Below are 23,405 nucleotides of genomic sequence, written 5' to 3'. Positions count from 1 at the left end.
AATACAATTTATATATTATAAAAGAAAGCAACGCAGGTGTCTAATCACGGATATGAATATAATAGAATATTATTCAACCTTAAAAAAGAAGGGGATTTTGATACATGTTCCAACATGGATGAACCTCAAAGACATTATGCTAAGTGAAATAAACCAGTCAGAAAAAGACAAACACTGTATGATTCCGCTTGTAGGAGGTACCTAGCTAGCATAGTGAATAAATTTGGAAACAGAAAGTAGAATGGTGGTTGCTGGGTGGGGGAAGGAAGGAGAGATGTTTTGTGAGTACAGTTTTACTTTTGCAAGACTAAGAGTTCTGAATGGTTGGTGGTGATAGTTCCACAACAATATACTTAATGTCACTGAACTGTATACTTAAAAAAGGTTAGGATGGTATTTTTTCTCTTTTCCTTTTTGTACTGAGGATCAAGTTCAAGGCTCTTTACCACTGAACTATAGCCCCAACCTTTCTTATATTTTTATAAGACAGGGTTTTCCTAACTTGCTTGGGGTCTCACTAATTGCTGAGGCTATCCTCAATCTTGTGATCTTGCTTCAGCCTGCTCAGTGCATGACCAGGCCCAACAAGATGGTAAATTTTTGTTATGTATTTTGCCACAATTTATAAAATATATTGCCCATTTAAAGCACACAATTCAGTGGTCTCTAGAATATTTATGGTTGGGTAACCACCACCATAATCTAGTTTTATATCATTCTCCTTATCCCGTTAATCCCACCCCCCAAACCTTTTGTACCCCAAGTAGTCACTTGGGGGATCTATTTTTAAAAGGCCATGGGTGTCATGCCCTATTTTTCTAGAACTTGACACTCACAGGTTCTTCAAAGGGCCCTTAGAGATTTAATTCAAGCTTCTCAGATGAAGATATTGAGGCTCAGAGGAGCAAAGTATTTGGCAAAGGTCACACAACTAATTCGTGACAGAGCCAGGTTTTCGATTTCGTGTGAAGTTATTTTTCCATAACAAAAATGCTGTGTCATTCACTTCCTTCCAACTGATGCTGACAATAGATTCTTGGTATGGAGAAGATGTTACCCTCCCCTGCTGTGGACAGCTGGGCTTCTTTCTGCAGTCTCCCATCTCATCCTCCTGAGCCAGGAAGAGGAGAGTAAAAGGAAGAGAGTAGAAAAATCTGCAGTTGTGTTCAATAATGTTCCTTCATGCTTTAACTGTGAAGGAGAGAAGTTATAATGAGGTTTATTGAGAAAAAAGTCTCAACCTCTCCTAGAAAACAAATTAGAAACACAGCTAGGTTCTGTGTCCTTAGTTCTGAAAGATGTGGCCTTTTGTACAGGTAACTGTAGCAAACAACAGTATCATGTGGCAGAAATGCCAAGGTCTTGGGCTGGCAGCCTGTGGTCATTATGTCCCTGGTGGACTGGTGGAAAGCATCAGAGAAAGGGTGATTTGGTGCTTTGATATATCCTGCCGACTTATGCATCTTGCCATTCTACTTGCAATGGTATTTAGGCCCAGCAGAGCCATGGCCAGGGCAGGCAAAAAGTTGGGGTCAGGGGTGGGGAGGAGGATTAATGTTAAGTGAGTACCTTCAAAATGTGTTCCCATGCTTTTAGTTACTCGAAGCATTCTCAACTGCCATGATTTTCTGGTGGGCTGGTAGATGGGTAGAGAGGTTTGGTGGTTGCTGAACATGGAGAGGCCCTGGAAAATCACAGAACTATAGACTCAAATCCTGAGGCCTGATCATAGCGAGACCGGGCCTCTTGTTTCTTCTACCATTGGGAATCTTTAGGAATTTGATCTGTCCTCCTCAGGGTGATATAGGCCCCTAGGAGTGTTTGGAATTTATCCAGTCAGGTCACTCACGAGGCACATACTCCTGTGAGTTTCCATGGGATGAAACAAACCTGACTGGAGAGACTGCTGTGGGGAATGACAGTCTCTCAGACAATGATCTCCCTAAGTGCACTCACAGGATCATTCATTTTAAAACTCCCAGTGCCTAGCAGAGTGCATGGAACATTTGTTTGCTGAATGAGAGAGGGAGTAACATTTCACATCAAATGATGCATTGTTATTTACAGTGATTTATTTCCCGTGCATGAACTCATCCTCACAAGTGACCCTACTTTATGCCTGAAAGGTAGGCAAGACTGCTTTACAGATGAGGTCACATAGCTGTAGGTTGGACAGGTGGCTTCCAGGTTCTGAATCCCTTGGCATTTTTTTATACAGGTGCCTTTTTGAGATTACCCTTCCTAAAGGGCTAAGATAGATCTGAATAAGGATTCAGACAGACAATTGTGGCTTCTATATTTTGTTCTTAAATCTGGGGTAGATATATTTTCCACCTAAATCTCTCAACAACGACATTATTCAATAACATTATGAATTAAACAGAAATTAGAGGCCAGCCTGATAAACTGGTGAATCCAATACAGTTTGTAGTAGCTATTTCCTGATATAGATTTGCCATGATAACACTATTGTATCTAATACAATTTTTGGTAATTTTCAATTAACTAGATTGTAGCTTTATGGTCCTGTTCTTCAAGAAACATATGTTCAAACATTCTCACTGCTTAATGAGATCCTTGTTCCTGTTGAACTTCTATGACCTTATTGGAAATCAATGATTGCTTCTGCTCTTCAAAATGCAGTGTTGAAGAGACCTAGATGAAATCACTCTACAAAATGGTTTGAGATTGCAGGATGTGGAGAGAGTGCTGTAATTAAAATGAATGCTTCTCTTTGGAGACATACCATGTTTTAACTGTGTGTGCATATTGTGCGAAAGGGGATTTCTCTGAGCAGAATTATCTTCCCCTAACAATTCGCAGGATCACAGTACTCGTGACAGCAGGTATCTCCTAACTCCCGAGCAGTAGCTGAGCTAAAGCAAGGAAAGGGAGCTTTCCTTTTCTAGCAACTGTTGCTAGGGGGCGTGGTTTTGGAGTCGACGAGGACGCGTTAAGCGGCCCCTTCCCCCCACCCGCGTATACTACACTTCCCATGATGCTCGAGGGTGGTCTCCGTAGTGACGCACTTGGTGTCCGCGGTGGGAGGGAGTGAAGGCGGGGGCGGCGGCTGCGGGGGGGCGCTCTCCCCGTGTCCCCTACTCGCGCTGAGGCAGCCGCCGCCGCCGCCATGTTGGTTTGAGAGGTGATGACAGGCGGCTGCGGCGTGTGGAACTGAAAAGTGGAGGAGGAGGAGGAGGAGACACAGAGCTCTGAGAGGGAACCATTCTTGGGTTGAGAAGAGGGAGGACCCGGCCGCTTCCGGGGACCAGCTGAAGTCGGCGTCGCCAGAGCTCGCGAGGGGAGGGGAAGGCGGAGACGGGGGAGGCGGAGGCAGCGGAGGAGCCCCGAGGAGCCGGAGACGATGCGCCCCGACCTCCGCTGCTGTCCCGAGGTGCCCGCGGCCTGAGCCCGGAGGGGCCGTGGGGTGTCCTGCCCGCCTCGAGCGTCCCGCGATCGTCGCCCCGGGTCCCCGCCCCCGGCTTTCGCTTTGGCTCCCAACTAGTTAAATGCCCTTGAGCGCGGGTTTCCGCGGTCCGGCTCTCCGCCCCGGCGGCGCGAGTTGAGCCGCCTCCTGCGCGCGGCTCCTGGGCGAGGGTGCGCGGCCGGCGCCGACCACAGCTCGCGGCCACGCACTGCTCACGCGTCGATGTGTAGCTACATAGTTATCTATGAACATTCACGCCGGGGCATTTTTCTCCTGCTTAATGAGGACTTGACTCGGGAGCGAGTGTGAATCATTGCTGGGGCTGGAAAGGAGGAAGGAGGATTTAACCCCCTCCCACCCCGCTCCATGTCCGTGTGTCACTCGGCTCGGTCCACCTGGCGCGGCCGGTCCTGGGGCTGCTGCTGCTGCTGCTGCTGCTGACGACGGCGACGACGACTGGGGCTCCCGCTGCTGTCCCGAGAGTTTCCTTTGGCTCTGGTCGCACAGCTCCTGGGGATTGTTCCTCTTCGCACCAGAACCTTGGCCAGGCCGGCACTTTGACTCCGAAATAACTTATTATTACTTTTTTTTTTTTGGAAAGCACATCACGAACCAGTCAAAATTGTGAAGGTTTATTTCTGTAGCTTGAAGACTTCTTTTTTGTTTGTTTTCTGCGTAAACATCTGGGTATATCTCAAACGGCAAGATGTCCAGCAATGTCCCGGCGGATATGGTAAGTGAACGATGTTATGACACTCTGATTTAATTGTGGTTTCTAATCTTATTTAATCGGAAAGGACGCAGGCGTGGGGCAGAGGTTTGCTGGGGACTGTCGAAAAGCCGCCGTGCTTTTGGAGAAGGTTTGGAGAAGTTGGAGCTTCTGATTTCCCCCTTTTAGAAAGTACTGTTTTTAATATAGGTTTTCTCATTTGGCTCTTTTCTAAGTCATTGAGCACAGCGGGGAAATAGGGAGATGTAGCGGGGGCTTGAAGTGGAGAATACATCTCCCTGTTTGCTAGAAACCTCTGAACACTTGGATTTTAACGCTTCTGAAAACGTCAGTGACAGTGGGCAGAGCTGAGGACGGGCGTCCTCGCTGGAAACCCAGGTAGACAAGGAAACGGGAATCTTGCTCTGTGACAGATATGAGATCATTAATGCGTAGGACCATAACTGATGTTTTCAAGAGCAGGGATCTCTTGAAGAAAAAAGTATGCTAGTATATTGCTTTGAGCTTTTTGGACTGCCTTGGTGAACAAGAAGGGCAGCATACACATTTTAAGTTGTTTTGGGCATTTTCTCAAATCTAGGCTGACCGTATATCGGTACTTTTAAACGACTATTCCGAGCTTTTTAGCGACGGATATTTTAAAGCACGTTATTGAACCTTAACTACTGAGTATTGAGAACTTGAAACAAAAAATATCTTGTTTATTGCACTTTGGTTTATAAAGGCGAAGGTTTTGAATCTTGACTACAGTTACTGTGTAGCCTTTCCGTGCGGCGAGGTGGGTTTGTGGGAGTGTGAAATTACACTTTGGAGTCCTAAGGACAAACATAATGCAATTAACAGGAAGATGAATAATCCTATTTATGAAAGAATTGAAGTTAACGTAATGGTGTTCACGTATATTAAGTTGACATTTGAGCGCTTTTGTATCCCAGTGAAAAAAACAAAATTGAACCTTGCTGATGATGAAATTTTAAAATGTTAAATATTTCTGTAGGAGGAAACCTCCTTTATACGTCTTAAAATAAGAAAAATTGGACTCTGAATGGTGTATTTTGACCTTGGTTTAAAGACATTTGCTTAGGTTTGCTTTCACATTTAATGTGCTATTTAAATGCAAAGGAACCACTGTGTTCTGTCTCTGGGGTGGCCACACCGCAGCCCTTACACTTTCCTTCCTGAGTCTTAAAACTCGTGCATTGTCCTTTTAGTTTTCCCTTCCCTCCTGGTGTGCACACAAGAGAATAGTCTCCTGCCTGGTAAGAGTGACTGACATGGTTTCCTCTACATTGCTCTTGAAGTTGCCTGGAGAGGTCTCTAAACTGTGCTTGGAAATGCTGTTTCCCCTGTTTGATGAGTGATCTGTGGGTTCATCGCCTCTGGCAAAGATTTGCTTTCTCTAAAGCCACCATTTTATATCATCATGTACAAGGCAAGATATTCACCTAAGTACCATTTATTCTGTCACAGAAGTTGTAATGAAATCAATTTGTGCCATTAAACAGAACCACTACTTTCTTTAGGCCCAATGATGATGAAAAGCTGGAATGTGCGTAGCATCAGTGACAAATTGAGATGATTTGGGAAATGCTGTGTCTAAGTCAGAGAGAGGAACTGTAGGATAATGTTGGGATCAGCGGCCTGGGGAACAGGGGCAAGGTTTTATTAATAGCTTATAATTATGAAATATAACTACTTATCTGTTTTAGACTGTATGTTAGGCCTTGATGATTCTGTGGTGCTTTGAGATCGCTTGATTAAAGGTGATATGCAAGGGCAAAGCAGTATTATGTAATAAACATATAATGCCCCAGTGATGCTGTGATGTACTGAGGTGCAAACAGGTTAGATTGTTGAGTATTTGGGTCTCAGGTTTGACTTGTTGGAGGTTAAGATGTTTTTCTTTGTGAAAGTCTTTTAAACCTTTTTGATATTACTTATTTTGCATCTTTGCTTAAGGAGTGCCTTCATTGGATATATGCTTAGAATTCCCAAGTTTTTGAAATATAATAATAATTGATTAGAAATAGTTGATTAAATGGTTCTTATTTGTTCAGTTCTTCATACCAATAATTGACAATTGAGTTCACATTTATGACTTAAAGTGAGAACAGTTAACCACTCTGAATTTGAAAAGTGGTCTCACCACTCCCGCATCTTTCCACAAACTATTATTTCCCTTACAGCCTAACTAAATCGATTAGGATCCATGCTGTTACAATCCTCTAATCTTTCAAGTGTGAATGTATACATTTTTTTTTTTTTTTTTTGCTAGGTGCACTAAAATGTTATGCTTTCTAAGTGTTGACAGCTAGTATGTATTATTTAGAAACAAATGTTATGCTCTTAACATTTCAATGGTGCTCATCAGCTCCACAGGAAATCCTATCCAGGAGCTGGGGTGGGGCAGTGAAGTTAAAAGCCCTGTCATGTTTTCATTAGCATTAGTTTTTTCTTGAGCTACAGTAATTGCTAAATCAGTTGATATTTTTGGTAAAGTCTTCTTTTGACCATGGTTGTTACTCACTTTAAAATCGATTGTTTTTAGCATCTGTTTTTGTTTTGTAAATGCAACTCGTTTAAAATTGTTTTTAAGCATTCACTTTTTGTGTTTACTATAAGGAGTCTCACTTTTTATAATTTGTACTTAGTTGTTCGAAGGGGGTCCTGTGTAGTAAGTGGATTTGTAGTACTCCTAAAAAATAATCTGCAGTTGGTACTATTCCAGTCAGCATTCTGTAATGTCTATAAATATTATAAGTGTGTTTACATGAAATGCTGGTTTTTCTTTTGCCAAGAATGATTTGAGTTTGAACTAGGTTTTCTAACATCTCAGTGTGGTAACAAAGTAAAAGAAATCTGAAAGTATCTGAATAGTATCATTATAATATATTGTCTTTAAATGATTCATTTCCCTTTTTTTTTTGAACCAACATCATAGTTTATGACTGGGCAGTATTTTATTGTTTGTAAGTATAGTATGACTTATGTTAGCAGCTATAGGTTTTCTGTAAGAAGATATTGATCATCGATGTTGGTAATAAGGCCTAAGAATGAGTAGATAAGGCAGTAATTTTGCTTTCTGGATTGGGAAAGTTATCAAGAGATACATTCTTTTATTTACAAGTGTCTTATACAACATTTGGGATTCTTTTGAAGGCTTTGGGCTAAAATTATACTTTATGATATCTATGACATTAAAAACTATACCTAGGAAAGAAACTGTATGAGGACAAAGGCAAAACATTGCTTGTATTTGAAACACTGTAGTTGATGAAACAGTTCAAAGCTCTGAATCTTTAAAAATAATTAATTTAGAAGTTACTGCAGATGTAACAATTTGTAATCAGGTTAAATGAGATGACAATTCAAGTTTATTTTGGTATGTCTTATACGCTTAATATTAGAATATTTTTATTATAATTTAAATTCTGTCTTCCATTCATGGAAGAAATATTGGGGCCCTCTTGTGGACAGGAAATACTAAAATGAATTTCCTCTCAAAGTGAACTTCTATCACTTTTCTAAGTTAAAGTAGCTTGTAGAGTATACCAGGCGAAAATGCCATGCTGGATAAAAATCCAGAGAATAGAAAAATCTAATATTGAGAAAAGTGCATTGAGATTTGATGCCAGAAATTTATTCTCTTTACTTACAGCTCCCTTTTATTTTTCTTTCTTTTGCTGCACTCTTTATTTCAAGTCTTAAGTTGGGAGGCTTTGTGAAGCTAATGGGTAGTTTAAGCACTGTTTACAAATATGTGTGTGACTAGATGAATATCTTAACAAATAATATATCTCTAATTGAATGCTTCTCTAAATTGCTTTACTTGAATGTGCCTTACATTTGATGTTTTGAATTAGACTTTTTTTAATTGAGAAAACAAATTATTTCTTTCCAATTAACAGATTATCTTCTTTCCAGTTCTGAATTCTAACCCAGCTAATGTCCCTTTCATCTGTGAAATAGTTTTAATTTATTCTAGCCCATAGTGCACCTGCCTTCCTGTAAATCATTTTTCTTCAGTGTTTTGGGCATTTTTCTTACACTGGTATCAAATTATTATGGACATAAGTATTTTTTATTTGTTATTTTTCATTTTTTCTAAAACAGAGTAGACATTTAAAAACTATTGAGTGGTCTCTTGACTCATCAAGTGTTATTGTCTTAGTTATGGAAGAAGTATTGTTCTGTATTGTTAGAAACTATGAAGTGTATGATATCTGCTTCTGTTGTCAATTTGAACATGAAAAAAAATTTAACATTAGAGTGCGAAGTTATTTAAATTAATGATAAAATACTGATAACTACTAGTTTCCATAATGGAACCGTAAGTGTATTTTGGGAGACTGATATATCTACTTCTTAAATATGCTTTGATTTTTAATTTCTCTTATTATGGGAGAAAATAGAAGTGGAATGGATAGTAATGTGAACCCCTTGGGTAATGAGTTATTCAAAATCAGTGAATTTTCTGAATACATGAAGATTGTTTGAAACAACTTTATCTAACAATTTTGGATTACTGTCTTAATTGTTTAAATAGAATATACTATGCGTGGTTTAACTCATTTTTGGTGTCTGAGAGCCATCATTTGAATAATATTTAATTCTGTTCAATTAGTGTTTATTGCATACCTATTTAATGTAGTATTCTTTAAGCTATAACTGATGCTCTCAGCAGTTAGAGATAAGGCATGTTAATTTTGATGTGAGAATAAAAATATCAGAACTTCTGTTTATTTATTTTGTGCCCATAAGGCCAAGGGTGGAAGCAAACTTTTGAATTAACATATGGAGGCTCTGAGATTTTCCTAGATCCACATTCAGGTGGTCACAGTGAGTGTGGTTTGCTGACAGATGAGGTGGGAATTCTGTAACATACAGTCAAATGGCAGCACCCATGAGTTAAAGTTTTTGCAATTTTTCTATTATGTAGTTATTTAAAAAATATTTTTAAAAGGCAGAATCTATGATACTTAGTTATTGAGATGGCAAAGAGAAGTTTCCTGTCAAAGAATTTGAGTTGTCGAACTCAAAGATGAATTAGATATTTTTATTACAAAAAATGATACTTCTTAAAAAAAATGGTAGTTCTAGATGTTGATCTGTTCTGTCATAAGAAGAGGCCATAGTTAGTATGTTATCATGTAGCTATTTTTGAGAAAACAAACACTAAGTTCTCTCTTTAAAGGCAATGCTGACTCTTTAACCCTAAGCAAGAAAGTACCTGCTCTTCAGAAGAAAGTAATGTTATGGAGAGAACATTTTGAAAGAATGTTTAGTTATTTCCAATCTATTGAAAATCCTCCTTGAGGAGACTTCCATTGGACTTTGAACCCATTTATTGGAAACACAGAAAAAGCAAAACATTTTATTTGACAATCTATACAAACAAAATTTTAATAACATTTATATCAAATGGCTTTCATAAAATGGGAAAGTAGTAGATTTAGTGAAATAGTAAACAACTCTTTCGGATCTGTGTATCTTTGTGAGCTAGGTTTTTCAGTTATGACTTAAGACCACAGCTCTTAAAACCAAGTGTCAAAATAGAACTTCACAAACTAGGAAAACAAGTTTTTTTTTTTTTTTTTTTTTTAATAGGTTTTATTCAATAATAGTACTTTCATTTAACACATTAGTTGTAATAATATTTTTGAGATGGCAAGATTTAAACATTTCTATTTAAAATAGTTAATAGTTTAAATAATATAAAAATCAAAACTTCTTATCTTTTACTTTGTTTTAGTGCATGTTTTATAATATGCATATGGAATATATGATTTATAAATGAATACACATACACTGGAGGTATGTGCTCATTTTATAATTGGGATATTTGATAAAAAAATTAAAAACCACAAGACTTCTGATTTAGTGACTTTCAGATTTCTGAGCATTTTAACTTGTGTGTTTGATATTTGTCAATTTCTGCCTTTTGCCTTGAGCATTATTTCTGTCTGTCATCAGTATGCCTGCCTATCCTTCTCTATGTACAGTTGTTGATCCTAATTTGCAGTGGGTGTAGAAACCAGTGTTCTGAAGTATGTGTTAAAAAGCAAATGATGTCTGAGTAGGATTTTTAGGAGTACTAAAGTAAAATGCTCTACAGTATAGTAGTAGCATCTCTATTTTATGGATTTGCTTATATTTATTTGGGGTGTTTAGTGTTCTTTTTATGTGTGGGCCTTATTTTCTGGCTCTTAGTGTTTTGCAGAAATAAGGTGTTATTGTTTTTGTTTGTGTATTTGATGCTTGAGATTGAACCCTGGGCCTTGTGCATACTGTAGGCACAGTCTCTACCAGTCCCTCAGATTGTTCTTTTTTATTTTGAGACAGAATCTTACTATGTTGCTCAAACTGGCTTCAACTGCTGGTCTCCAGCCATCATCTGGCTTCAACTTCCCTCCCAGCCCTGAGACTACAGAAATATGTCACCATGCCCACAGTGTCACCATAAGATTCTAGATAGTGAAGGACTAGGTAGATGATTTAAAAAATAAAATTGCATGTTGATAGCTTTACTTGGAGCTCATAGAGGAGAGAATTAATGTTTGTTGTGTACTTGCTATTTACCAGGCGAGTGGTTGGCATTTTCTACAGGATAGCATCTTATTTAGTCCTCACAGTGACCCTGCGTAAGTATAGAATCTGCTAATACCCACTGGGTGAAGACCACCAGGAATGCATTTTTAGTAAAACAAGTTGGGTTTAGTGATTTCCAGCAAGGAAGAGCACTTGCCAGGGGAACCCTGCAGAGTCTCAGAGGAAAGGGGAGGAGTTCTAGGGTTTGGGCCATGCTGAATGATTTAAATTAGTAGGGAAAGTGGAGAGTCCTGAATTGAAGTAAAGGTGGGTTAGTAATTGGGTCTCTCAACAATCTTTGTTTCGGAGACAGGAGAAATGAAGGGAACTGGGTAAATGAATGTTGAAAAGTGGTAATCACTTAGAAAAGAAAGAAGATTATTAGTTATGTTGGAGTTGTAGTGTGGCCTTGGGAGAAACTTTGTTACCTGTTGGTCTTTTGTTGACCTTTTTTGTATCTTTCAGACATTGTATTTTGATAATCAAGAGCTTAATTTTATTTTCTCACAACTAGGTTCAAAGAGGGTAAGGAACTTATTTGAGGTCACATAGCTAGGAAAATATTTCGTTAGGATAGGAGTTTGGGTCTGATAACATAGAGATAAACATTCTGCACTCTTCCCTGCTTGCATACCTGAACCAGCATGGCTAAATCCCTCAAGCACACCTTCATATGCTTCTGATGCCTCCCCAGCACCTTACTGCAGACAGTCACTGCTGATTAGCGTGAGGTAGCAGTAGTAGAGAAGAAACTCATTTTGTATATCCTTATAATATACCATGTCACCTCTGGATCAGAATGATTTAATAAGGGGTGGTTTTCTTACTAATTGCTAAAATTAAAGGGAGTTTCCTTTAAAGTTGTTGAAACTTTGTGGACATATTTGTTACACAATAAATTTTTCCTTAACCTGGCCTCTTTGAATGTTTTATATGTGTAACAATTGTAACACATTGATTTTGCAAAGGATTTTATGCTTTCAGGGCATTTTACTTTTGTCTTCATATTTAACTGCTTATATCTGTGGATTCTTTATTGATGGATTCAAATCTGGTAGCTTTTTCTTTATGGTCTGTTGTCTACAGGTGATTTTTCCGACTAGATTTTTATTATTATTATTTTTATGACGAGTTTGAGAAGAAAATGTTCTTGCTTGAAGAAAATTGTTGAAGTTTGGCATTATATCTTACTCATACACTTAAATTAAGATGGCACTTCCTTGTGTCTGGACAAAATGTTCTCATGATATATGTTTAATTTTCTTTAGTGTAAATGTATTGGTTTTGCCTCAGAAATATTCCTGCTTTTTTCATTTAATCACAAATTATAAACATCACCCATACAAGCAAGTATAGAACCATGTTATAATTTTGAAATGATTCTGGTGGAAATATGCTAATTCCATATTCATGAGCATTGTCTTAGTCTCTTTTCTGATGCTATAACAGAATACCACCCACAAGGTAAAGGAGAGAAGAAGGGAGGGAGAAGAGTGGGAGGCTGAGTGAGAGGAATAGGGAGCTATAACTAATCTACTCCTTGATAGACCTTGGTTCATTAGTGCCTCCATGACCACTTCTCGAAGGTCCTGCTTCTCAATCCTGTTACATTAGGGATTGAGTTTCCAACACGTGAATTTTGGGGGCACACATTTAAACAATAGCAGACATTTAAAAGCTATTATAAACAATTGTGTAATGGATATTCTTAAACATATCCCTGTGCCTCATCTGATTATTCTCTAAGGATAAAATTCTTAAGAGTATAGATGCTGTGCCAAAAGGTATGTGTTAATTTTTGGTAATGGGTTGGGTGGAGGGAGGCTACACGTTTCCTAATTTAAAAGCATCCTTGATTTTCTGGATAAACCTGGCCTTTTCATTATGCATTTTTTCATTATGATTCATTTAAAATGTTTGCATTTTTGTTCATGGAAAAGACCGACTAGCAATTTAATTTCTTGTAAAATCTTTGTCAGATTAAGGTATTAAGGTTACGCCGACCTTTTAAAATGAGCTGGGGAATGTTAAATTTTCTGGAGAATTTGAACATTTCTTTTATTTTATCCATAAATGCTCAAAAAATTTTCACTGGTGGAGTCATCTGGGATTTTCTTGTGCAGATTATTGATTCTGTTTCTTCAGTACATATAGGACTATTCATATTTTCTATTTCTTTGTCAATTTTGACAAATTTTACTTTTTTAAAAGGGTTTTTCCATTTCATATAAGTTTTCTGATTTGGCTTAAAGTTTTTCATAGTATGCATTTATTATCCTCTTTATTTTATCAACTCTGTAATGACACCTACTTTTAAACTCTGCTTATTGGTGATTTGTGCCTCTTTTATCTCCATCTCTTTTGGTTTCTGCCTTTACCTTTATTTCTTTCCTTTTAAAAAATATGATTTGCTGTTCTTTTTTCCAGTGGTTTGAGAGGGATACTTCCGTCATGAATTATCAGCCTTTTTTCCCTTCCTTTCCTTTCCCTCTTCTTTCTTTCTTTACTTACTGCATCCCCTGCCCCCACCATAGGGCTCTTACCCTGTTGCCCAGGCTGGCCCTGAATTGCTTCAGTCACTGCGTACCTGGGACTACAGGCATGTGCCATGAAATGCTGGATACTTTTTTTCTTAATGTGTACAGTTAGGTATATGAAATTTCCTTCTAAATGAAACTTTATCTAGATCTCATGGGCCTAACAATATATATTATTTTTCTTATCATTTAATTCAAAATATTTTAAAATTTTCAGTGTGATTCTTATTTTGACCCTTGGGTTATTTAGAGATATATAGCTTAATATTTAAGCACTTTGGGATTTCTAGCTAAACTTTTATTTTTAAAATTTTTGATACCAGGAGTTGAACCAAGAGCACTTCAACACTGAGTCACATCCCCAGCCCTTTATTATATTTTATTAGAGACAGGGTCTCGCTGAGTTTCTCAGGACCTTGCTAAGTTGCTGAGGTTGAGTTTGAACTTGTGATTCTTCTGCCTCAGTCTCCTGAGTCGCTGGGATTACAGGCCTGTGCCGCCGTGCCCAGCTATACTTTTATCATTGATATCTAGTTTAATATTATTATTGTCTGGGACCATTCATCCTATGATATAAATTGTGGGTACATTTGCCGACTCCTCCTGTATGGTCAGTTTTAGAAAATTGAGTGTGATTTGCTATATATATCTCAATTAAATCATTTATTATGTTCAATGTACTATATCATTACTGTCTATAAAAAATTTATTTTGCAGTGCTATGTGTCAAACCTAAGGCCTTATGCCTGCTAAGCAGGCACTCTACCACTGAGCTGCACGGTGCCTTTAGCCTGCTACTGACTTTTTTTCTTTTTTCTTCACTCGGTTGAGAGACTATATTAAAATCTTCAACTGTCTGAGGACTTGTCTATGTGTTCTTTTAGTTCTTTCAAATTTTGCATTACATACTTTGATTGTAAATTATTAGTAGCAAATAAATTTATTATTGTATCTTCCTGCTAGAGTGACCTTTCATTATTTTTATCACCTTGTCTCTGTAAACATCATGTAGTTGGATTTTTTTTTAACTAAATCTGATAATTTCTGTTTTACATTAAAATACTATTTTTTTTTTTTTTTTTGGGTGCTGGGGATCAAACCCAGGGCCTTGTGCTCATAAGGCAAGCACTCTACCGACTGAGCTATCTCCCCAACCCCTAAAATACTATTATTATTTGGGTTTACATGAATGTAAATTTATGTAATTAATCATTTTACTATTTTTTTTTCTGTTTCCACCTCTGTCCTTTATAATACTTTTACTTCCCATGGCTCACTTTTTTGTTTTGGTACCAGAGATTGAACTCAGGGGCACTCGACCACTGAGCCACATCCCCAGTCTATTGTGGTTTATTTAGAGACAGGGTTTCACTGAGTTGCTTATCACCTCTCTTTTGCTGAGGCTGGCTTTGAACTCATGATCCTCCTGCCTCAGCCTCCTGAGCCATTGGGATTCTAGACAGGTGCCACCTCGCCTGGCTCATTAATTGTTTTTAGATTAATCAGTTTCTCCATATCCCTGCCCTTAGCTTTTATAAGTCTGCTGTTGTCTTTACTGATTAACCCAGAGACTGCAGCATAAATCTCTGACTTTTTTTGCCTTATTATTATTACCACTATTTCTATTATTTCAACAACAATAATGTCTTTGAAGTTTTGAAATAAAGCAAAGGTAGCAGAAGTGTAAGTGGGATTGAAGTGTTATTAGTGTCTCCCTGGAATTGGTAAAAGCAGTCCCAGAAATGTTTTCATTTTATCTTCATTTTTAAAAAGTTTCTACTTTCAGTAACTTCAAGATTTTTTTTTAATGTCTTCTGACAACTGCCATTTCTAATAAGTCAGATTTTGGTCTTTTTTCCTTTGAAATGAATGTGTTTACTTTTGACGGTTTTAAAAGATTTTTTTACCTAGTCTTTTTGGTTTTTAGTAGTTTTGCTATGATGTACTTGTATGTAGCTTTTTATGAGGAGGGTAATTATTTTGTGTGGAGTTTATAGAGTGTCTTGTGTCTCTGTTTATCTTATCACTTTTTGTCACTTGGGGAATTTTCTTGGCTTATACTTTTTAAACATTATTTAGTTTTTTTCTTTCCCTCTCGGGCTAGAGTTACTTGTGTGTTCTATTATTTCACTGTTTCCGTTCTTTCCCCCCACCCCTCTCTATATCAGTTTGGATATTTTCTGCTAACCTGTTTAAAGATTCATTTATATCTTCTCTGTCCAGTATCCACTTATACACAATTATTGAGTTTTAATTTTGATTTTGGTATTTTATATTCTAAAGATATATAGGTTCAAGTTCTTTTGATGTTTTTCGTCTATTTTCTTGGATTTATTACTATTGTTGCAAAATTTTTTATGTGATTCTAATATCTAGATCACTTGTGGGCCTGTTTCTGTTACTTGGTTTTTGATTATTTGATCCTTTTTCCTTGGGTGCTTGGTAATGTTTGTTTGTTTGTTTTTGGCACCAGGTTTTGAACCCAGGGGCATTTAACCACTGAGCCACATCTGAGTCTTTTTATTTTCTTATATTGAGGCAGGGTCTTGGTGTTTGCTTAGGGCCTCACCAAGTTGCTGAGTCTTGTCTTAAACTTGAGATTCTTCTGCCTTGGTCTCTTGAGTTGGGATTTCAGCCATGTGCCATCAAACCCAGCGTGGTAAGGTTTTATTAATATTGTGATGAAAAGTTATACAGGATAGGAATGATAGTTATCTTTCTACAGGTAGTCCTTAATATTCTCTGGCAGGCAGCTAAAAACCATTGACAACTTCATTTCATCAGTGATTGATATGTGACTGAATCCAGAATATTCTAATAGCCTCACTCCTAGTATGTGCCCCTTCCAAGATCTGAATTAAAAGTTTGGTCTATTTGCTAGGATGCCCCTTCATTGACAAGTCCTGAATTCAAGTATTATGAGACTAAATGAAAGCACTGCTTAGCTTTTTAGCCTCTTTGCAACACTTTTGCTGAATTTTCCAGAATTTCAGCCTGTGCTGTTCATGACTCAGCACAGCATGTTCCTGGAGGGTGAAGGTTGAGCAGAATGTTGGACTTGTTATTTGAGGTTCCTTTATATTCTCAATTCCTGGCTACTTTGGTAGTGCGGAATTCCATTTTTTGTCTTCCAGGCCCAGTGAGACTGACTGATACAAGAGTTAGGGGTGCTGCTTTTCACCTGGCCGTTTATTTTGTACTACTAACAGGCAATTACCTTAAGCGGGAAGAGGGAGGGAATCTTCTCATTGTTTTCCTTGACTTCTCATGTCCTGGCTCTTACTTTCTTTCCCTATCTTCAAATTGCTGGATTTTTTCCCTCTTTTCTCTTCTCTCCCTCTCTCTCTTTCTCCCTCTGCCTCTCCCTCTCCCTCTCCCTCTCTTTTGTGGACGTGTATTTTGTATCACTTTATAATTGTTTTCAATGGGAAATGTGATCTGATTTTGCTGTTCTCTCATATCTAGACTTAATTATCTTTCTTTTTCTGCCTTGGTTTCATCTTTGTCCTCATCCCTGTATCGATTCTCTTTCAAAGTATGTCTGGAATCTGTCCACTTTTCTTTATCTCCCTACTACCATCGTTCCAGTGCAAGCACCATGTCTTTCCTGGACTACTGCATTAGTCTCCTACTTCCATTCCCGTTTCTGTGTAATTCCTTTTCCAGAAGTAGCTTGAGTGTTGCCATTGAAGAATAAATTCTCGTGAATGAAATCACAGATCCTTACCATGACTCTTCAGAGTTCTGCATAATCTGGCTCTTACCTATCTCGATGATCTCATCTCATTTAACTTAATATGCTTCTCTTACACTGGGTTCCTCTTAGTTCCTCAGACAAGCTGTAGGCTCTTACTCACAGCTGAACTGAGCCTTTGAACACATGGAGACCCTTTGCCTAGGGCACTTATCAGTGTGCCTGTATACCCTGTGTGCATGGACAGTGCCTTCTTAGCTTTTTTGTGCATCTGCTTTTCCTGACCACATCTAAAGTTGATTACCTCATCTCCTTGGTTTCTTTCTCAGGACCTTATTCACCTTTGTAGCACTCCTTACACTTTGTAATTCATTCTTCTTTTGCAGGAGGATAAGTGTATATTTTTCACTGGCCTCTTTAAATGGTATTTAGTATGGTGATTTTTGTATAGTAGGCTCTTATAAATGTTTATGGATTAAAGGAGTAAATGACTAATAGGCATTATGTTAAATAAGCTCATTACTTAAAACAGATTTAATCCTCCAAAAAACTCTCAGAACAAACCTAGAGTAAGGTAGGTGCTAGTTTGTTAACTGCTCATTGGTGAGGTAAGTGAAGGTTAATGATGTTAATTTTCCTGAAGTTATCTAGGCTAGGTGGGCATTTTTGTGCTCCTACATTTTTACCTTTCTAATCTTTGAGCCATTATTCACTTTGTCAGTTCCTCATTATTATATCTTGAAGCAAGTGGTTATGCTTATAGTAATCTGATATTTCAACTTTAGCTTCTTACCTTTGCTTAACCTTTAGTAATAGCCAAACTGTCAGAAAAGAAACTAGAAATTTATTGGAAGTTAAGGAAGTATTATCTGAGATTTGGTGCTTTTAATAAGACTTAAATACTTGAATTGGTGATTTCTTGTGTGCTTGTCAAATATTGTGAGTGATTTTTCAGGCTGCAGATCTCTCTCATTACTTCGTGACTGTAAGCAGAAAGACCTGTTATAATTAATTTTATGTATTCAAATATATAATTTATATTTGAAGAAAACATTTTGGAGCCTCTTATATTTAAAAGAACTGTTTAGTTATGCATTTTTAATTTTAGGTCTCAAATCAAAAAGAATTTCCATGTTAGATATAATTTTATATCTATACATACTAGTCTACATATAATAATTCTGCTTTTCATTTTTCTACAATTTTTACTCAGTCACCAGTTATGTGTTGAGTGCCTCCCATATGAAAGGCACTTTTATAGCCTTTCTTGTATAGTGGTGAATGAAACAGACAGGATCCCTCCCCTAATACCTCTTACATTTAAATAATAGGGATACATTAAACAAAATAAACAAAATAAATATATATTATATTAGATCATGGTAAATACTACAGAGGGAAAACAATTTTAAAAGGGACCTGGGGAGTCTTTAAGAGTATGCCTGTGTTGTGTAACTTTAACTAGGGTGACCACATTTGTGACCATATATAAGGTGTTCACATTTGTGCAAGAATTTGAAAGAAATGAGGAGCAAGCCCACAGCTGTCTTGGTATAGTATTCTAGATAGAAGTGACTATTACCTCATTTCATTTCTTTGTTTCTTTTCAATTTCTGTTTCTTCTACCAGTCCTTAACATTTTCGTGTTACTGGTGGTTTTTGCTTTCTGCTCTTCCGTATGATTTAAAAGTAATCTCATCTTCATCACTAAATTTGAGGAGCAAACATTTTTGTGTGCCAATGTGCTGGATAGATTGTGTCAATAATCGGATGACTTATTTTCCTCATCATCTGAATACTGTACTTAAAAATGACTGCGTATCACTCACAGACTAATCTAGATCAAGCTGTTTACCTTGGAGGCATTAAAACTCTTGGCAGTTGGGCTGCAGTCCCACCTTATTTCCTGCTGTTGTAGGAAATGTTTGAGTGGTAGTGAACCCTACCACCCACAGATCTTTCTGTTAATTTTCATGCCTCTCTCATCCTTGCAATGCCTTTCCTTTTGGCTTAGAATGTGCCTTTCCTCTCCTTGTTCCATTTGTGCTTGAGACTTGTCCTCAACTGCAGTATTATTTCCTTGGTTAATTCCTGTTGCACATGTTGGAAGCTCTAAACAAAAAGCGATGGTTCAGGCAAAGGTATTTCCTGGGAGGGACCAGGGAAGAATAATAGCTAGAATGCCAGGATGGTGTTTTCCTTCAGGAGTTGCCAGCGGTTGAAGCAATAACTTCAGCCGGACAGAGCTAACTAAAATCCTGTTCAGATGTCAGCATCTTTGGTTCTGATGGTCCAGGGGCTTCTAGGTAGTAGTGAGTCTCAGCATCAGTTGCTATGTGATCACAATGCTAAATGAAGACAGCAAGTCTGCAAAAAGGGAGATTTTAGAAGCTAGATACAGGTACTGAAATCTTAGCTAAGTGATCTGGAATTCAGTGTAGAGATGCAGATTCCTTTGCTGTCTCATAAATATTACCTCTAGTAATCGTAAATTATTTTTATCTGTTTTTCCCATTTTACAAGCTATGTGCTCTTTGAGAGCAGAGAGAAGCCTCATCTGTACATAGCACAGTACTTAGTACATAGGGAATGTTCAGAGGATGGTGAATTAGCCTTGTAACCCCATCCAGTAAAACTTTGTGCAATGATTGAAATGTTGTTTATTGTATGTTGTGCAGTAAGATAGCCATGAGTTGCAAATGGCTGTTGAAGACTTGTAATATGGCTAGTATGACTGAGAAACTGAATTAGTGATATTTAATTTTAAAGAAAATAACTACATGGCAGTTTTGTGATTTATATAATCAATTCTCTCAACAGACTACACAGATCTCTGACTTTTCTTTTTCTTTCTTTCTTTCTTTCTTTTTTTTTTTTTGGAGTCAGGGCAATGAGGAGACTTGCATTACAAATGATCCCAGATTGCTAAACTTTGGGTTTTACTTTTAGTGATTTTTCTGCTTTTTTTCCCCTCTCAATGTCACATCCATTTTTTGCTTCTGTCATTATGCTGTCATTAGCTTTTCTGATTTTAGTTTACTATGATATAGAAAGACACATAATCAAACCTGTAGAATTACCTTTTATAAAAGAGTGAGTAGTAGAAGAATCAGAGGGTCATCTTTGATTTCTCCTTAATTCCAGTAAGAATGTGAAATTAGCCATCAAGAAAGGAGAAGGGACTGATAGGAGTATGGGTGTTTAATTGAAGAAAAAAATAACATCGGTATAAAATTAGATGAATTTACCAAGGAAGAGAGGGCAGCCCACAAGTACAGTGCCTCAGTTTGGGACAGAGGCATTAAAAAAAAAAAAAAAAGTGAGAAAAAGGAACATTTATAGGAAAATGAGAAAAAAGGTTGGTTTGTCAAAGGAAGCCATACGAGGAGAAACTGGAGGAGGCACGGTGCTCATCTACACAGATTGTACAGGGAAGATTGTAAGGACTAAAATCCATTTTGTGTATTGGACTTCAGTGAAGTCTATGTGGGTCTTAAAACATTGCCAAATATTTCAATGTGGTCAAAACAGTGTTTTCAATATAATTTTTATTTGTCCATTTTGACCTGCTCAGTATAGAAAGATTTCATCTACTTTTTTGAAGTCTTAATTTTTCCATTTTTGTGTCTGTATTTACCTTCTCTACTTTTTAATTATCAAACTATTTTGCTTTGCTACTATACATAATCTAGATAAGCATTAGTAGTACTTTATGTTTTGAAATTGGTTCTTTTTAACTTCCACAGGTAAATTTCTCTGTTACCTAACAGTAAAGTTATTGGTTCAGTAGTGACCATTCAGTTCATGCTCAGATGCAGGGTTTACTTAGAGACATTGTTTCTTGTTAAATTCTCCATATCCAGAGAAAGACAGTTTTACTAAAAATTGGAATATCTTGCCTTTCAGAGGTGCTGTCTGATTCCCATGTGGCATGGGAAGCAAGAAAAAGGCTCTTTTATTCCCCAAAGTATTGTCAGCCTTACTCCTTTGGCACTGGACAGACAGCCAATAAAAATAAAGAAATGGGAAGATATTTCTCTAAATAATCTTTATTCTGGGTTCACTTGCAGGTTATATATAATACAGAATGCAGATGTATGCTTATTATTGTTTTTTGGTTTTTTAAATCATGCCAACATTTGAGTGATTTCTGAAAGAAATGCTTTGCGTATCTGATTTCTCAGAACTACTAAAAAGATAACTGCAATCTTCCTACTTTTGAAGTAGTTCAAGTGGCCATCCCAAGATGGACAAAAGAAACAATAGTCTACCCTGAAATTGCAAGACCCCTTTTCTTGCTTCCCAAGCGAAAGTTGTATGACTTTCACGAGATACAATTACCTGAGAAATACATCAAAAATAACCACAGGTATAAAATTAAGGGTTCCCAATTGATACATTGACTTATAGACAGGAACAATAGTAATCTACTTCTACTCTATTTGAAAGCATATCTAGTATATATTTAGTTTTATGTATATTACTAATTTTAGCTAGAAGAGTAACTTTCCTAATTGGACCCTCCTTGTCTTAAATTTTAATATTTTTAAAATAACAATACATTTCTTATTTATAATAATTTACATAAATTTGGTAAATAATAAAATACATGTAAAATAATTTAATATTTTTAAAAAGTTTTTTAAAGGGAAACATAATCAAATTATGCCGTGTGAAGTAGTTTAGCTATAAATGTAACATCCTCCATAGTTAAATGTATGTTTATCCTTTCTGTGATCTCTCAGTATACTTGATTAGTTAGTTCGTCCTATTTTCTTTTTCCTTTTTTCCTTTAGGTCTTCATCCTTTTTATAAAGGGATGAAGCTGTATTCTTTTTCACATACTTTATCTGTACCATATTTCCTTTTTAAAATGCAGTCCTCATGGGGATTCTGTAGTCTAATATAGGTGTTTCAGTGATTCTAAACATTTTCTGTAATTTTAGTTCAGTGATTCCACTAAAATCAAAGTACAATAAAAACTCACCTAACCCAGACTACTCTAATTCTGTAGAATAAAAAGGAGTTTGAATTTATATATATTTTAGGTTTGCAGGAGCATTTGATATCTTTACGAAAGATATCTTTTGACTTTACGAAAGTGCTTACCTTTTATAATCTCCCTCCCTTCCAGATAGTACTTGGCATTATCCTGATGCTAGGTTTGAAAATACATGTGTGGTAGCTATATAAAAACTTACAGAACACAAGATTTTTTCAAAGAACTTATGCTTTAAATTATGTATATATGTTATCTACTCCCACCTGCCAAAAAGTAAATAAAGTAAAAACATTTTAAAATGATTTACAAATTTTATACCTAGTTTATTTTTTTTTTGAATCACATTTCTGTAGTTTATTTACTGAGATTAGTATTTGCCAGTTTATAAGCTACTTTGCCTGCCAGATATCTTTACCAAGGTAACATTTTATTGATGGTATTGTATTGTTAATTATACCAGAATTATGAACATTAATACTTTCTCAAAAGTCTTGAATGAGGGCATGTTTTTAATATCTTCTAGTTTAAATAATTTAACTCAAGGCATAAAAGGCCAGTTGAAATCACCAAGTAACTACTTTTAAAATAATTCTTAATTTTGTTTGGCTTCTTTGAGAGATACTGTTCCTCAACAGTTCTATTTTAGGGATTTATATGCAATCAGATCATTCAGATTATATATCAGTGGAACACCATAAACCATAAATAAGATTAAAGTAAAAATTTTTATGTGGCCTTGCAATACAAGTAAAAGGTTTTTATTGGCATCTGTGGAATAAATGATACACATAGAAAATGTTAGAAAACTCAACCAAGAGAGTTAGAATATTCCTTTGGAAAGGAGAGTTATCTTCATGGCCAGATGGACCTTACTATCTGCAAAGCAGTATAGCTCAGTCTGACTTCAAAGGTTTAAAGTCAGAGCTACCAATTACATCTGGCTTCATGAGCAATTTGATTAGTTACTTAAGAACTGTGATTATTATGAGATGACAGTACAGTTATAAACAGTAAATACAAATTCAGTCCTGATATGTGTACTGCTTTGATAAATCACAAGAAAGGTAATTCATTTTTTTCTCTTTGATGCACTTAGTTTAATAAAACAAACTCATATAAGGTCACAAGGAAGACTTTTTCTCTGGTGAATTTAGTGTAATCAAACAGATAAATAATCTGCAAATAAATTAAAGAAATTGTTGTTGTTGTCTTTGCAGTTCTAAGGATCAGGATGCAGAGTCTTGAGCATACTTGGCAAGTACTCTAGGACTAAGCCACATGCCCAGACCCAGATTAAATTGTAAATAAATGAAAACACGGTTCAGGTTTCATAGTCTTTTATAATGGATCCTTTTTGGTACTAAATCTTTAAGCCTTCTTGTTTTGTGTTATTTTCAATAATTAAATATGATTTAGTTACCATGTAT

General features: G+C 36.7%; 1 protein-coding gene across 1 annotated transcript in view; it reads left to right on the top strand.

Annotated features, from left to right (window-relative positions):
• The first annotated feature begins 3,089 nt into the window (after positions 1-3,089).
• Positions 3,090-23,405, top strand: part of Ubl3 (ubiquitin like 3) — a 61,178-nt gene continuing 40,862 nt past the window's right edge. Inside the window, exon 1 of the mRNA XM_047553406.1 lies at positions 3,090-4,160. Within this exon, the coding sequence (XP_047409362.1) occupies positions 4,134-4,160 (27 nt within the window). The 5' untranslated portion in view covers positions 3,090-4,133. The remainder of the gene's footprint in view (positions 4,161-23,405) is intronic.

This window comes from Sciurus carolinensis, chromosome 5 (genome assembly GCF_902686445.1).
Source record: "Sciurus carolinensis chromosome 5, mSciCar1.2, whole genome shotgun sequence".
Classification (NCBI taxonomy): domain Eukaryota; kingdom Metazoa; phylum Chordata; class Mammalia; order Rodentia; family Sciuridae; genus Sciurus; species Sciurus carolinensis.
The sequence above is the reverse complement of the archived record's forward strand: the minus strand, read 5'-3'. Positions and strand labels throughout refer to the sequence as shown.